This window comes from Polypterus senegalus, chromosome 15, assembly GCF_016835505.1.
Source record: "Polypterus senegalus isolate Bchr_013 chromosome 15, ASM1683550v1, whole genome shotgun sequence".
In the NCBI taxonomy this organism is placed as follows: Eukaryota; Metazoa; Chordata; class Cladistia; order Polypteriformes; family Polypteridae; genus Polypterus; species Polypterus senegalus.
The window spans coordinates 78,568,684-78,586,061 of record NC_053168.1 but is presented as its reverse complement, the minus strand read 5'-3'; the positions used below and the strand labels follow the sequence as shown (position 1 = coordinate 78,586,061).

Genomic DNA, 17,378 nt, shown 5'->3' with positions numbered 1-17,378 from the left:
AATGGCTGCCCACAAAGGCAGGTAAAAGAAGACAAGAATGGGTCAAAACCAAAAGGACTTTTAATCCTGCACCAAAACGTACAAACTCATAGTCAAAATACACTCAGAATTCTTGATAACCTAAATCGATAAGCAAACTAACATGCACAAGGATTTGTTTTTCTATCCACAACCTTAAATGACAACAGTAACACACTGCTCTCTGAAATTCTGACATGACTTTAACATCATGTGCTACCAAAACAAAACTCCATAAAATGGTGGCACCAGTGAACAAAACTGGTGCCCAAAATGGCAGTGACAAAAATGTTAACAAATAATAAAAATAAAAACAGACGCACAATTAAAACAAAATTATAAAGTAACTGTGAAATTAAATGTAGCCCATAACCAACCCTAGAAGCATAACATTTAGGAAATGGAAGCTGGAGGGCAGATACAACAGAGTATAGCTGGGCTAGAAATTGAAGCCAAGTCGCTGCAGCCATGTGTTATTAGCAGCACTCACTGCACCAGCATTCTGCTATCAATAGATAATCCTAGTCAACTAATGCAGCCATTATGACGAATTGCCTGCGGATTATTCAAAACACCCTGATACATAATTCTTGTTTCATTTGCTTAAAGGTAGGCAACCTTTGTGATGATGCCTCTCAGACTGTGTGGGGGCTTTTGCTGTCACTTACTGGGAAGTTTTCACTGATAACACTCTGGAAGACAGGCAGGAACAATCCTGGTGGTGATTCTGCCAGTGTATCCCCTTCTTGGGTGCAAACATGAAATATGGCTATACAGCCTTCTTTTACTGAGAAGCACTGTCCTTTTCCTACCATGACAACATGCATAGAAAAATAACAACAACATCGAACGATTAAAAAAAAAAAAAAAAGTAAGATCACAAAACTGGTATTATAGAAATCATCTAGAGGGATCCATTGTAGCTATGCATACAAAACAAGCAGGCAAATAACCATAGTGTTTTTACATGTTACAGTGGCACACATTGGCCAGCTTGTACTGTAACTTTAACATATTGTGTGTGTGTGTGAGTGAGAGAGAGTTGTCGGGAATGAGGCTGACAAGATATGGTGGGAAAAGGGAAAAACAATCAAGTCAAAGTCAGATTATGCTGAGCTGCATCCGTTTTTGTATGTTTCATGCACTTAACCTTTGATGTTAATTTTATGTACCATTTTTTACTTTTGGTGGCACGGTGGTGCAGTGGGTAGCGCTGCTGCCTTACAGGTAGGGGACCCAGGTTTGCTTCCCAGGTCCTCCATGAGTAGAGTTTGCATGTTCTCCCCGTGTCTGCGTGGGTTTCCTCCCACAGTCCAAAGACATGCAGGTTAGGTGGATTGGCGATTCTAAATTGTCCCTAGTGTGTGCTAGGTGTGCATGCCCTGCCATGGGCTTTCGCCCTGCCCAGGGTTTGTTTCCTGCCTTGCACCCTGTGCTGGCTGGGGTTGGCTCCAGCAGACCCCTAGTGGCCCTGTAGTTATGATATAGCGGGTTGGATAATGGATGGATGGATTTTTTACTTTTACAAAAAAATAGGGGGCTCTGCCCCCTGCTCACTTCGCTCGCCAACCCTGGGTGCATCTCTGCCACTCACGTATGTGAATTTCACTTTCAATAAACAACAACTCTTTTATTTCACACGGATATGCCTCTTCATTGGGAAGAAACACTACTTTTCCCTGATGGCAACACGAATTAGACGATCTACAAGTCTCCGACTTAAAGTTTAAATCCGAATAATATCTACATACTTCTGTCATATCACCTATGTCCATATATTCAATCTCTTTTTGCTGTTCCGTCATTTCACCGAGTAATAATTTCCATTTGTTAGCGCTAATGTGTTATTTACTATCAGTTTTTTGAGACTTTTGAATTTTAGTACTTTAGTTTTGAATTGTTTTCAATTCTACCTTTTGTAAAAATTGATTGATTTGTATGGATTGATTGTAATAAAATTAATAAAATCTCAAAAAAAAAATAAAAAGAATTTTAGTACTTTTACAACCTCTAACCTGCTCTGCATGTGTATCACGCCAGCGTTTTTGAATCTCTTTACAACTCTTTGTCTTTTATTTCTGACCCTGCTTGGAGCTGAGAGTGCAGGAACTGTGTCTGACAATAGCATTCACATGAATGACAAGTGAATGGACCGTGGGCATGGTTGTAATTGTTTGAGAGGAGGGCAGGACTTGTCAAAATCTCTTGGCAAAAGTCGCGTCTCGCGGGACTTGAAATTATCTCCAAGAAAGTCTTGTCCTGGGATTTCCTTTTATAATAGAGAGAAATATCTATCTAAAAAAACCTTTCTTATACTTTTCCTGCCTATAAGAGAAATGTTTAACACAGAAGTTGAAACATCTACTGTACCTTTCCAAAGCAGCTGTTTCGCACAAGCTGCTGATTCTTTTGTAATGCAGTAATGCAGAGGTGTATGTCCGCTCATAGAAAAACTGTTAATTTTTGCCCCATGATTTAAAAGCAGGGCTACACTGTCGCCGTTGGACACTTCACAGGCAACATGTAATGGTGTTTTTCCATTTGGCCGGCTGTTGATAGAAGCTTTATGTTCAATTAACACCAGGGCACTCTCTATATAGCCGTACATCACACAAATGTGTAGTCCTGTCGCCCAGGAGGATTCCAGTTTGTACCCAGGCAACCAGTAACCTGAAAAAAAAAATCACAACTTTTAATTTTCTATTGGGCATGTTATTCTGATCATTTAAAAGAAACAAGAGCATTTTTAAAGAATAGATGCAGTATTGTTTCACATCACATCTTGCCTGAAGAAGGGGCCTGAGTTGCCTCGAAAGCTTGCATATTGTAATCTTTTTAGTTAGCCAATAAAAGTGTCATTTTGCTTGACGTATCACTACATTCATAATGGCTAACATGGTGCAACACCCTAGTATTACAGACATACAAGAAGAATAATTAAAACAATTCTTACATTTCATATTACATCTGACATTTAAATTCACAAAATATAAGCAGTTATATTTCCTAAGCAGTTATATATATTATTTGTGTTTCGGTGCATGAGAGATACTAAAGATACTTGTCCTATCCATTCCGGCCATTGCAACTTTCTCACACAATGACTTAATATTAACAACTAAACCAGAAAACTTTTGATTATATTGTGTTTTTTCATAGTCAACACAAAAGTGAGTAGCACAGCAACATTATTGTTTTTAACAAGAAGGTCAAGTGAAGTGACATTGTCAGCAGTTGGTGAGGCTGCATTTACGTGTAGATGTGTGCAGTTTAGCCAATTTCCTCATTAGTGCACTGGGGCCTGTAATTAAGGCATTTGCGCACATTAGGATAAAAGGAAGCTTGTGTAATTTAGACAGGGATCAAAAAAAAAAAGATGTAGTGTCCGTAAGTTAAAAGAAAGAGAGAAAACAAAAAGCAAATAGGCAGGCAGGAAGAGACAGTGCTGAGAAGTGGGGGACTGGTGGTTGGAAACTGTGCCAGGTGGAGCGAGCAGACAGCACTTGAGGGGCAGGAGTGACCAACTGAAGCAGGAGAAAGGAAAAGGGCTTGTGGGGCTTCCGCTAAAGGCTAAGTGTTGGCAGTGATGGACACAAGCTGGTTTAAAACATGACTGTGCCTGTTGGAGATGGGTCTTCTCTTGCTGAGGAGACCCTAAAGGTGGAGCAAAGATGACAACAGCTTTGAAAGGAGGCAAAAGGCTCGTGTTTGTTCTAAACAGACAGATTCTGTGTGTTTTAACCTTGGATTTTAACCTTTTTGGCATTATTTATTAGTATTTTAACCTCCTTTTTATCACTATTTTATCAAGAATTATTTATTAACTTATTTATTGGATGACATTTGCACTGCACTTTATTTGATTTTTGGAACACTTTTTGAAATAAAAGCACTGAGTGCACCTACTCTTGCTGTTTTGTGTCCTTATTGCCATGCTCATCCTTGGATACGACTATCAATGGCCTGTATTCAAAGGACGCTAGGGCAACTGCACCCAACCCAGGCAGTCACAATCCGTGTTGGCAACTGGACCAGAAAATACGTAGTAGTGTTGGAAAAAGTAGGCATTGCCAATTTTGCTAGGCTTATTAGTGACACACTAACAGATTTAATGGGAACTGCTGAAATCTAGCTGCACCTCTACCTCACACACATGCATTTCTGAATGAATGGTTGGACTGCAGATCGAACCAACACTTTGATCAGCCCTGTGTTTCATCTGATAACAAAGATATAAATCAGAGTTGAGCTGACACTGCTGCAGAGACTCCTTCAGACAAAAAGGCACCCAAACAGACATTCATTTTAGGCTTCTAACTTCAAACTAAACTCTGGCTGGATGTGATTGGCAAAATAAAGCCCCCATAAGCAGGCACTGGTTCAGTAACTGGAGGTGACTTTGATCCTATCACCAGAGGTTATTCCTCCTCTTTTGTGGAGCTAAAAGTGATGAGCCATTCTCTATGGGTGGAGCTGAAAGCTGACAATCTGTTCTTTTTTTGAGCTGAAAGCTGACGAGCCACTCTCTTTGGTGCGACTGTGACAAGCAACCCACTCTCTACGGAACAAAAAGCTCACCAACTTTCTTTGCTTTGGAAGTTACGTAAAGACTTGGAGCTGGATGCTCTGAACTAGCTCTAAGATTGACTCCGCCAAGCCAAGGTCTGTGACGACCGAAAAGCAGAATTATTTTAGGAAGGGAACTTCGGCACATATACTCTTGTGACAGAAAAATGAACGCTTTTCTATTTGAAGTGATGGGAGGCACAGCAAAGAGCCTAACAGCAAGCCGTGGAAAGCAGCAATACACCGCCAACAAAGGAAAATCCGACAAAAACCAAACGTGCACAGCAAAGCAAGAAAAAGGTCTCCACCTGAACACAGGGCAGAAACACACAACTCTACAAAGCATCGGACACTATCCTTAAAGACCTAGTTTTATAAAATTGTTTATCTTTCCAAGATAAATTAGAAATCTAAATAGCCAGTAAACATCCAGCCTCTTTTGTTTTACAAGTAAGTCACTTACTATTAAAGTATCTGCTAAGCAAATAAATGTGAATGTAATGTATTGTAAATATAAATGTGTTATATGTTTATCCGTCTTGAATTCTGTCTTCAGTGTTCATATACTGCATATGATATTGTTAGAATAGTTTAATCAATAAACTATATTATTCTGTTTCTTAAAATGAGGTTCATTTACCTTTATATAAGTATTAGACGTTAAGCCCGTTACAATAATGGGCGCTAGAACAGTAGTGCATAAACATTAGTAGGAACAGTCTATATTAAACGGCAAGGGACCTTGACCTCATTCTGTTTCTTGTCTTCATTTTTTTTTTTTGTCAAAAATATTTTTGCAAGAAGCCTAAAGTAAAATAATAATAAAAATAAAACAAATGTATATGACAACACAGTAAGTATAATTAATATTGTCTTAATGTAAAACTTTGTAACAATCTGTAAGACACAATATTTGAAGAAGATATTTAGGTAAAAGTTTCTATTTTTTTACCTCATGAAATGTTTCTATACAATTTCATTATAGACAACATTTCTTGTACAGTAAATATTCTGTCTGAGTTTGGCAACAGTTTGCCTTGTTCAGGAATCTCTACAACCTTGACAACAACATCAGGAAAACTTCTAACTCTTGATAATGCAACATAAAACTGACCGTGGCTGAATACTGGTTCTGGCAAGTAAATGCCAACTTTTTGTAAGGTTTGCTCTTCTGAGTCTTTCTCTTTTAGCGTTTTTCTGATGGTCATTTTCTTTTTCTTCAATCTATCTATTTGCTCATATTTTTCTTTGTCTTTCAGCCTTTCTTTTGTTGATGTTTACTTGTTGAGCTGACCGTTCTTCCAGGAGGTGTTGCTTGTATAGGATTTAATTGTCTGTGTCTTTTGTCCTACTTGACGTGGCATGTTGTTAGTAGATACGTCCGTAATATTTTCTCCTATAGTAATACTGGCTTGTATGTGGCTGTAATATGCATCACTTTAATATGTCTTTAATTTTCTCTGACAGTAATACTGGCTTTGTTGTCCGTATTATGACTTTAATTTTCTGTCACAACAGTGGGCAATCAGCAGAGCAACTAATGTAATGTGTGGCGTGCTGCTTATAATCGTACCTGTGGCGTCTCCCCAGCAAGTACTGTGCAGTTCTCCAGCAAGTATTTTAATCTGTGAGGGGTGTGCAGCTGATTATTTAATGTGTGGTATCTCCCCAGCAATGGATTTTATGTGCGCGGCCGCGACTACCCAATTAGCAATCTCCCCAGCAATGGTGTCCTTTATTTCTTATCATGCGCAGCCATGGCAAGGCCATTCACTGTGTGCCCAGCTTCCAGTGTGTTTGCATCCACAGTGCCGAGCACATGGGTGGGGCACGGTGCGATGTGCGGCACGGCCCACGCATGCGCACTTCACCAGAAGACACACACACACGGACACCTGGACGCACACAGGGGTTTTATTAAAGAGGATGATGGCCATTAACCTCTCCAACAGAGAAACAGTAAGGATAATAAAGTGGAATCCATATGAAATTATTCAATTAACTACTGGAATGGGCCAAAGGCAAAACTGATAATTAATTAACTGATAGATTAGCATTAATCAATCAATTCTTTTTCTCACATTCTCTGGCAAGCAAGGCCTGAGTTGGCTGTAATTTCGCCCTTTCATGTGCTTCAGTAGTGCTAAAGGCTGACTTCCTACCTGCCTATCATCACAACCAGGCCATACCGGCTATAAAACGTATCTACACTGGCATGACTTTAAGAATTGAGCCCAAGTCTTACACATTTACAGTTTAAGTTAGACTCTTTTAAAATGATGCTGGGAGTATGTGAGGGTGCTGCATAACATGCCATTTTCCTTTGTTTATTCGTTCATTCATTCATTATGAAAGCACAATAAACCAGTTCATAGTCACAGGGACTAGAGCCTATCCAACCTGTTAAGTAAGTTCTATTGATTTCAAGTACGAGCTGAAGATGAGAAGTACTTAAATTACGTGGGTGAAGAGTACATGCTGATACTCTTAAGAGCACCAGTAACCATTTCTTAGGCAAATTAATTAAGTTATTGCAAGGAACATTACAGCTATAAGTTTACTCCCACAACTGGATGGGCATCCAGATGTGCTTCTGACTTTTATGTGATTGGTTCATTCTCACTAGTTTTATTGTAAATAGCACTTTATCCAGTTTCCAAGCTCACTTCCTTTTTTAACAAAGCTTTTGTCTTATAACACAAGTACAATATGCAGTATGACTTTTTTTCTTATTTGTTTTAAAATGTTCCTAACTGATTGTCAGGCATGCTTATTTCAAAAATATTTTTGTACGCAAGTGAAAGGAAGTGGTATTTAGTTTAAATGTATACGGTGCTTAAATTGGGCAGATACCCATTAGTAGGGAGTTCTGAGACTTTTCTATTTTTTTGGCTCTATTAAAGTTATGTACCAGCATGGTTTTCAAACGTCTCAGCTTGCATCACACGCTACTCAAATTCCTATGGGAGCCTCCCTCCCTCAATTCTTTGATAGTATGTTAGTGTCAGACCCCCAACCGACCACCCAGTCCTTCAGATGAATGTTAGTGGACTAAAGCGCTCTAAACTCCCGCTACCTGCTCATCAGTGGTAAGCAGAGAGTCCTGGTACTGAAGCATCATTTCAGTTTTAGGTACTGTAAACAATATAGTATACAACAAAAAATAAAACAGCATCACCTTTAGCATTGCTCTACTAATATACAGAGTTGTTAGCAATTGAAGGCTACTACTGTATATAATGCTTATAGAAAGTGAACACTGATTTTTTTGATTTGACAGCTAGTAAAGAAGATGCATTCAGTCAGAATATTTTTTTGCATTTGCTAATTTTAACTGAAAACCAGCAAGTGAAAAAGAAAGGTTCAATAATTTTGACAACTGATTAAAAATTAAAATAAAGAAAATGAATTGGGGGTATCAAAATTGTTCATTGTCTGTAAGGAGTCACCGTGTTCTTCCTGCATCTGTGTGGGTTCTTCTCTTGGTATTTCGGTTTCATCCTGCATCACAAAGATATGTAACGTTAGATGAACTGACAATTTTTAAACTGGCACTCCGTGATTGTGGGTGTGAGTAGGCTGTTAAGTAAACTGGCACCTTGTCCATGCCTGGTTCCTGCTTTGAGTCACATGCAGGGTGTGATAGACTCCATATAAACAGGATCATAAATTGAATTAAACAGATTTAAGAACATTATGTTGAGTACACACAATAACAATATTTGTAAATCAATTCTTGTATAGCCATCGGCATGTTTAATTTGATAAGTACTACATTTCAAAGTAAATAATCAACTATGGAGCGTTAAGTCCTCTCAGATAAAGTCTGGAGTGGGGCAAATCATAAAAGGGATATAAAAAGACTGCAAAGCCCTTAATAATCCCAAGGAACACAATTAAGACTGGTACTGAATTTCCCTGAGGGGATGAAGTATTTATCTATCTATCTCTATTAAGGAAAGAAATGCTTATCCTTAGTAAGACTTTATCTAGATCAAGGTGATTGGAGACTGACTGATAGTATTTTAATACTTGTATAGTGCCTTTCAAAATTATGAAGTGTACATCAAGGCCCAATAAATTAAAATAAATGAATATTAATAGAGCGCCGCACATGGGACAATACTTAGCACATTTTCCCCATGGCTGCATCACATTTTCTCATGGTACTCCTCCTTCAGCCATTTGGGTACAAGCCAGTGTTTTGAAAAAGTGCACTCTTCTTTGCTAACCTCTTTTTCTGTAATGTGTAAGGTAAAAAGGTTTCATTTCAGTAAATGTTACATTTCTGATAGAATACAATTCCTACAGAGTGTATGCCTCCCATAGAATACAGCATCAATATACGAATGTTAACACTGAGACCTGTACTGGGAGCGTCACTGAGCATGTGGTATGGAAATGGGATAAGGAGTTCTTTCCCACAGCACTGGAGAGTAGCAGTGCTTTGTATGCTGGTCAGAAATGCACATAAGCATTTTACTGTACTCTGTACTTATGACAGACTATCACTGTTTTGTACTGGAGGTGTTTCTCCTCAATAAGGTCTGTTGCACATTTAAGGACGGAAGGAAAACTTGTTGCCCTTTACTTTCAGCGCTTTAATGACCTCATACTCTGTGCATAACAGGATCACATTGAACTTTTCTTTGTATTCATCTCTGTCCTTGTACGAGTATCTTGTTTTCTTCTTGGATTTAACCAAAAGAAGTAAAAGCCTTGGCTTCACATTGTCAGACATACATTACCATGTTAAAATCAGGGTTTGCTTCTTGGCTTATGCTTATTTTCTTTTTATTGTTATTTTTGTAGTTTATTATTTTTCATATATTTATTATTTTTATATAATTTTTGTTAGCATTGTTATATTTAAATATTATTTAATGCATTGTGCATCTAAGTTGTTTTCTTACGTATCTTGTATTCTGTTGGTTGATCCCCAAGAGGTTTGTCCAGCTTAACATCCCTGCTGCTGGTGCTGTCCTCCACTTTTTATATTCTGGTGGACAATTTGGTCCCACTAGGCATTCAATGGAATTTGTGGAGTAAAGATTGTGTTCTGAGTACTTTATTCATTTTTTTTGGTTTTATAGATTTTGCTATTGTTTTAGTTTTTTTGCTAGTATGTTTGTGTGTGTGTGTGTGTGTGTTGTCTTCACCCTGTAATGGGCTGGTGCGCCTGTCCAGGGTTTGGTGGCCACGCAACCTGGTCCTGGATAAGTGGGTTTAGGAAATGGATGAATTGTGGATTTGGACAGCTTTGGATTTCCTTTAAAGACAAATCATTTTGCCTTATTTTGCCTGTTATCCATTTTTATTCTCTTTTTCTTTATTCTAAATAAATTCTTCCTTTATAAATATTCTTTGTTGGCCTTGTCCTTTGAGCCAGAGGTTTTATGGTTTCCTTTCCCTTGAGAGGCAGTTTTGTGCATTTTGAACATTTAAAATATTTTTTGAACTTTGAAAGGCAAGCCCCATTTTGCACCTATGTACGTTTGTGGTCAGGCTGCCTTGGTTGAGACCGATCTCTAGGCAGGCCATTGAATGTCCTGGTCTAGTTTGGGTGATTTTTGGTGACCTTTTACTCTTTTCACAATGTTTGAGTCACCTGATCAACAAACACTTGACTTTATTACTGGGAAACTACTACTGTGTTATATTCCAGAAAATAAAAAAGATGATTAAACAGAACTTGACAAAGGCCCCTTATGTACTGGCAAATAAAAGTGATTCTGATTCTGATTCAGGTGCCTGACAATCACATTTTTTGTGTATGTTCACATGTTAGTAATTTGCAAGTAAATGAAATCTGCTTCTATTCACTACCATCTTCCTTCTATTGCAAACTTCTATGCATCTAGTGTCAAAAACCCAGATCACCACTTGAATACATTAAGATGTCCGTTCTTGGGGAGCAGCATGTTGAAACTGAGCTACACTTACTTAAATAAACAGAATGTATTCAAGTAAGCTGAGAAAACTACTCTAACATGGCAATAACATTTCATACTCGTATTGCTTTCTTCTTTTAAATGATCAAATCCCAGCACATTCTTTATTCCGTATGAGCTATTATACACTTACATGTAGTTTGATTAAGAGTGAATAATAGCAAATTCTTATTGCTGATCAGCCCAGCTCTAACATAGAGTATAAACAAACCTAAGTACACAGCTAAAGTAATTGTAGAATGACTAACACGTGAAAAGGCAAATATCAGAGCATTGACGAAGCCGATTAAAAAAATTATAGAATTACTTGGTGTTCAAGAATGCACAAACATTGCAAAATCTAGGTGTGCTATGTGAATACATACCTAGCCAAGCAGAATTATGGCAGTAATTCAAGGAACAGGTGTTTCCACTAAATGCTAACTCAGAGGTGATCTTGAAGAAAGGATATTTAATTTCTAAATGGACATGACAATTTTAAAAAATTCTTGTATTACAAAACATTGCATCATGAGTAGGTTTCTTGTTTATGTTTACTGCCAAAATGTAGTCTGTGTTCATATGGGATCATTTTCAACTAAGCATGCAGGCAATTTCACTTTTTGCACAAGCACTTAAACTATGTATGTAAAGGAAGAACAGATGAATTGTATTTTGTTTTGTCTTAAATATAATTGAAATGTTGGTAGATATATAGATTTTGTGAGCCCTGTGACGGCCAGGGCTATTTCCTGCCTTGTGCCCATTGCTGCTTGTATGGCCTCAGCCTCCCACAACCCTAAATTAGATTAAACAGGTTGCAGAAAGATATGCTAGTTATGTTATGTAGACATTTTATAAGTAATGCATACTATGTGACAACTTAACCGAGTGACCTGTTCTCATTTGCACACACCTTTGTGTGTTTCTATGCAAGACATATGTGACAAAATTAGTATTAGTCTTTCTTTCAAAATACCTGTTCTTCTGTCATACAGTAAAATAAATGCTATGTGTTACATAAAGTATTACAGACGCATATACTTTGTTGTGAGGTTTACAATACTGAAGACTGAAATTGGGTCATTAAGTACGATATGAAAGTTTATTGTAGACATTGTCACACACGCGTGTTTTGGAGCCAACCAAAGGGACCAGAAAATTCCAATTCCACGCCAGGCCAGGGGGTGGCGGGTTGTACTAAATCTCTCTCTTTTCAATTGGCAGACCAGACACCGGAAATTCTGCCTGTATCCGAGGGTATCACTTCCTGTCCTGGCCCCGAGGATGTCACTTCCAGTTCCAACCCAATTATGTCACTTCCCTTGAACTGCATCATAAACCCACAATCCTCCATACTTGATCAGTTCTTCTTTGGACTCAAACCTGTACACATTGTACTAAAAACTTAAAACCCTTTTGCAGCCAGGGAAAGTATACGGGTGGCTTCCCCAAACCTTTGTTGTGTGTCCAGCCATTTATTTCACATTGGCGTAGTCGGCAGGATGGCCTCCTTCATGAATCAGGAGACAGACCTAAGAAGAGCCTAGACATACCATCTGAATATCCGACTTCTAAGGAGGAAAAAAAGAGACAAAAAAGAAACAAAGAGGCTTAGAGAGGATGAGCAGCATTGGGAGTGAGAGTGGACGAGCCAGTCAGCTGAAAAAAAGAGAGATTTAGTGCAACCCGCAGCCCCCTAGCCTGGCATGGAATTGGTATTTTCTGGTCTCTTTGGTTGATTTCCAAATGCGTGTGTGTGACAACATGAATAAAGTGGTTATTCCTATTTACAGTGACACTTACTAGGCTTAGATATCTTGAACATTTCACTGTTAATATTTCCTTATTAAAGGGATTTTGTTTTCATCTTCATATTAATACAGAACACATTTAATTTAACAGAGTGATAAGGAGAGGGATATACATTAAAACTAAATATTAATTTTATATGAGTGATTGATTTTAGGTGGTAAAGTATTACAAATGTGTTTGGAGGAATCTATTAACTATTAAAATTAAACAGTTTTTCAAAAACTGAGATGAGGTGAAATATTCAGGAACAGGAAAAATATGTTCAGGAAATATACAAAAAAAGTTCAGGAAAGACCAGTCTTTGAGATCTCAGCAAAAAGCAGACATAAGTTTATACAAAATAATGGTGTGATTTTCAGAACAGACTTTTTTACAAGCTAGGTGAGGCACTGCTGATTTATGAATTAGCATATTATGTCAGTTCTTTTTAAGTTAGAGCTAAACTTAGCTTGAGCAGGTCAACTTTGTTTCAACAGAAGTCTAATAAACTTAATCCATCAGAGTTTTACTGCATAGGCAAAACTATAATCAAAGTCAGAGTAGACTTCCTGCAGCACATAGGAACTCAAATAACCTTTAAATCCTGTAGAGTCAGTAGACACTGTTTTACACCCTGAAAGGGTAGAAAATCATGGACATTTTGTTCATATGTAGTATGCAGTGTGGTATGAGCAAAAAAAAAAAAAAATAGTAAGTTTAATGAGTACAACAGTCTGATGATTCCAGAATTCTTTGGTGAGCTCTGAAGATACAAATTGTGCTGTTAAACCAGTAATTGCTTTATTCATTTACATTATTTATGTTATGAAAACATACTTGAGCAGTCCCTTTGCAACACAATTTTTATCAATCAATCAATGGAGGAAGTAAAATTCCTTAATACTTTATTTACCCTATACCTAGCTCAACTATCAGATGCATTATATAGGTAAGGTATTAACACTAAAGAGATGAGGCTACCGAGGAGTGAATTATCATAAAAGAGCTGAGGCCATCAAATAGTAAATTATCACTAAAGAGCTGAGTTTGCCGAGTAGTAAATTATAACTAAAGAGCTGGGGCTACTGAGTCATGAATTACCACTTAAGAGCTGAGGCTACCGAGGAGTGAATTATCAAAAAACAGCTGCAGAAAACATGAAGTATGTCCTTCCAGCTTCCCTAACATGAATGTAATCCCCACCAACTGACACACTTTAAAGAGTAAGATACCATTCTACAGCCAGTAGGACACATATAGTATGCCAAAAATGAATCCATTCTCCACACTCAATATAAAATGAATCAGTTTAGTCTCCTAGCATAACTTCTTTACCGCTGCATTCACATTACCCAAACTACATAGCCCACAACTGGGTATCAGCCACTGTTTTCTTGCCCAAAAATGGAACTGCTGCTTCTTTATTCATTTTGAACCACTCAGACTGTCTTAACACTTTACATTTTAGGGTGCCCATGAGAGGTACATTGCTTTATCTCAATAATTTCTGAGATATCTTTAATACAGTGTATAGTTGTGTTGTTTGCTTCCTACTGTATTGCCACATCACCAAGTATACAGACTTTTCTTTGTAAATCTGAAATGGAACTTGATCTGAAACTGTTGATGTGAAGTATAGCAAAAACAGCATATACAAAAGATTCTTTTTCAAATCATTTCGTTGTCAGTATACATTATCCCGAGTGAACATATCAGTAGCATCTGCATGTAGTCAGTAAGACATGTGGTGCTGGCCCAGAAGTAAGCTATACTTATTGTTAGAAAGCTGTCTTGCTATTTTTATAGAAACTCAAATGCTGCTAAACACCTTTTGACCTAAGCACACACTGGATTGATCGTTTCAGCTGTACTGCAGGGTAAATGGGTCAAAGTTGACTGTGTCTTGCACTTTTGCTTTGTACTTAATATCTTCCACCTGCATAAATAATGAAAAAATGCAGCCCATTTCATGCATGCCATTTATGTATTTTTTCACCTAGGTTGTTGTAGTGACTGTGCTACAAATAACTAATAAAATCAGACATCTTTCCCATATTAGTATGCAAGTGCCATTTTTGATACACTCACATTTCACCCATTTCACTTAATATTGAATCAAATAAAGTGCAGCATTATGTCAATATTGCGAATGTGAGATTCTTTTTTTTTGCAAAAAATTAAGCTTTCCTTTTCTGTTCATGTGTGAACATGCACATATATCACTAACAAGATTTGGAATTATGTCTAATCATACCTTAAACAGATGAAAAATAGCTTTCTGATGATAAAAGATTACAGTCTGAGAAAGGTTAAAAAATCTTAGGAAATGCAATCAAATGAATTTTTTATTGAACTTACTACTGTAAGTACTGCTTGATTTATAGGGTGATCTTTGGGACATTAGTGTCTTGTACCACAAAATGATAACCCCAATGTTGGCTCTTCGGTCTGTGTAGCAGACCTCCTAGAATTAAGTTTTGTCACATGCAAGAAATAAACACAGGCAAAGTACAGACTACCAGAAATAAAAATATCTATAATTCCAGATTTGCATTCAAATATTTTCTTGACTAGCCATTTATTCAGTTTTCCAACCCACTTAATCCAGTTCGGTGGTGATCCTTTCCCCCTTCACTACATACCTTGTTTATAGGACGCCAGAATCATGTTTTCATCCTGGACTTCAAATACTGTGTCGACGTCAACTTTCCTGCTCTGCAGAAGAGCTTGGATCTTTCCATAGTTGTTACACTTCAGTGCTTTCAGAAAAGTATCTTTTAGTGCTTTTGCAGCTGCTGACCTCGTAGTTATCTGTTCCATTCTTAATCTGTGATCACTGGCTGCATGATGAAGTAATTTGTAATTGTAAATGTGGAATTTGCACACCCACTGCTGTAGTGTTCCAGAAAGTTTCACTGGCCTGGGAAGAGAATGTAATATAATCAGTGCAATAGCCTGGGGTGCTGTACTATTAATAGAAAGACATAAAAAGTGACTTGTAGTTCCATTAAGTGCAGGACACACATCTATGGATATAATTATTATTTAACAGATTAAAGTAGAGCTATAGCAGATTGAATCTTCCCATTGAAACCATATAAAATGAGTTTAATGTACATGTTTTTATATATGAACTAACACTTCAAGAAATGTAGTTTTATCAAAAAGGTGTAGGGGATTTCTGTGATGTTTTCAAATGGTAAGTTTACAAAACACAAGACATTTACAAGTAATATTCTGGAGGAAAAGCAAACCACATCAACAGTTTGAACTTGTGTAAACCATCTGCACACCAATTTACATTTCCTAAATTTTATATTTATATTTATATATATATTGTGATAAAGGCACTATATAGGCACCCGACCCGACACAGACTGGACACGGAGGCGCACATAAAATACACAAACTATTTATTTTTTCTTCACCTGTGGGCGCACGTCTTCCCCGTGTCCCACAGGCAGTACACATTCCCAAGCACAAACAGCAAGTACATCAAGCAAAACTCTTTTTCTTCCTCCGCCACTCCTCCCAGGCAACCTTGTCCTCCTTCTCCTCCCGATTCTGGCTCCTTGAGTGGTGGTAGCTGGGCCCTTTTATAGTCCACCCAGAAGTGCTCCAAGTGGTTGATTGCCGAGTTCCAGCTGCTCTTCCAGGTGTGGTGAATATGCTGCCCATTTAGGCTCTGGAGTCTCAGCTGCAGCACCCCCTGGCGGTGCCTGCGGGACCCAACAGGGCTGCACCCAACTCCAATTCCCATGGAGCCCTGTGGGAAACTGAGGCACCAAGGGGGTGGCCATCTAGCATCCAGGGGGAGGTATTGCACTGTCCACGGCTGCTCCACCTGAGCATATAATGAAGGGGCGTCCCGGCCAGTCATGGACCACAGCCGTACACCTCAATATATATATAGTAAAATAAACAGTGGAGACAGAAAAAGGTTTGATATAGCCACCCCATATACTTGAAAGTAGGTCAATGAAGACATAAGTCCAAAATAAAAATGAGGTATATTGGAGAAGGTGGCCGATATATAGCTCACTGACAGGAAGAGGCAGGTTTGGAAGTGGAAAGGATATCATAGAGAGACAGGTTCTGAGGGACTGGAGGTGGAAATTACGTTTGTAGTAGGCAGGTTCTGAGGAACCGGAGGCAGAAGTGACATTTCTATGTGGCAGGCTCTTCTGATGGTCTGCAGAGAGAAAGAGGAGAAAGAGTTGGAGTTGCCAACCCATGTTCGGAAAGTAATATATTTATTTGAGCCTGTAAACTGTCTCCCATGTGCACGTGTGTGACAATATATATATGTGTATGTTGTGATAAGAATGAATGCCAGACATTATAAAGGTTTGGGGCAGCCACCCGTATAATATGCCCTGGCTGCAAAAGGTTCAGATTTAGAACAGAGTAGTTCACAAGACTGAGTCCAAAACAGAACTGATTAACTGGCAGCTTTAAAGGGCCGTAGAGGAAGTGACTTCATCAAGGGGACCAGGACCTGAAGTGACTTCATCGGGACTGGAAGTGACATCACCGAGGGCCCCGGGAACCTGGTGGGATTTCCTGGGAATGGTCTGCAAGGAACTGAGAAAGACAGTCAGAACACCTCACCACCTCCTGGTCTGTTGTGGTATTACCATTACTCAGCCCCTTTAGCTGCCTCCTACTCGCACGTGTGTGACAATGTATATATATATATATATATATATATATATATTTACACACACATACACAATGTATATTAGGGCTGGTAATTGATAAAAAATTAATTAACCACATCATTATATGTAATTAATCATGATTAACATTAAAACATCCATCCATTATTCAACCCGCTATATCCTAACTACAGGGGTCTGCTGGAGCCAATCTCAGCCAACACAGGGCGCAAGGCAGGAAACAAACCCTGGGCAGGGTGCCAGCCCACTGCAGGGCGCACACACACACACACCAAGCACACACTAGGGACAACCTGGAATCGCCAATGCACCTAACCTGCATGTCTTTGGGAGGAAACCCATGCAGATATGGTGAGAACATGCAAACTCCACGCAAGGAGGACCCGGGAAG

At 38.4% G+C, this 17,378-nt stretch overlaps 1 protein-coding gene across 1 annotated transcript in view; it reads right to left on the bottom strand.

Moving 5' to 3' along the window:
• Window positions 1-15,649, bottom strand: part of asb4 (ankyrin repeat and SOCS box containing 4) — a 38,826-nt gene extending 23,177 nt beyond the window's left edge. The window contains exons 1-2 of the mRNA XM_039737598.1: window positions 14,951-15,649; window positions 2,389-2,688 (exon numbers count right to left, since the gene is read on the bottom strand). Of these exons, the coding sequence (XP_039593532.1) occupies window positions 2,389-2,688; window positions 14,951-15,128 (478 nt within the window). The 5' untranslated portion in view covers window positions 15,129-15,649. The remainder of the gene's footprint in view (window positions 1-2,388; window positions 2,689-14,950) is intronic.
• Between the last annotated feature and the right edge of the window lie 1,729 nt (window positions 15,650-17,378).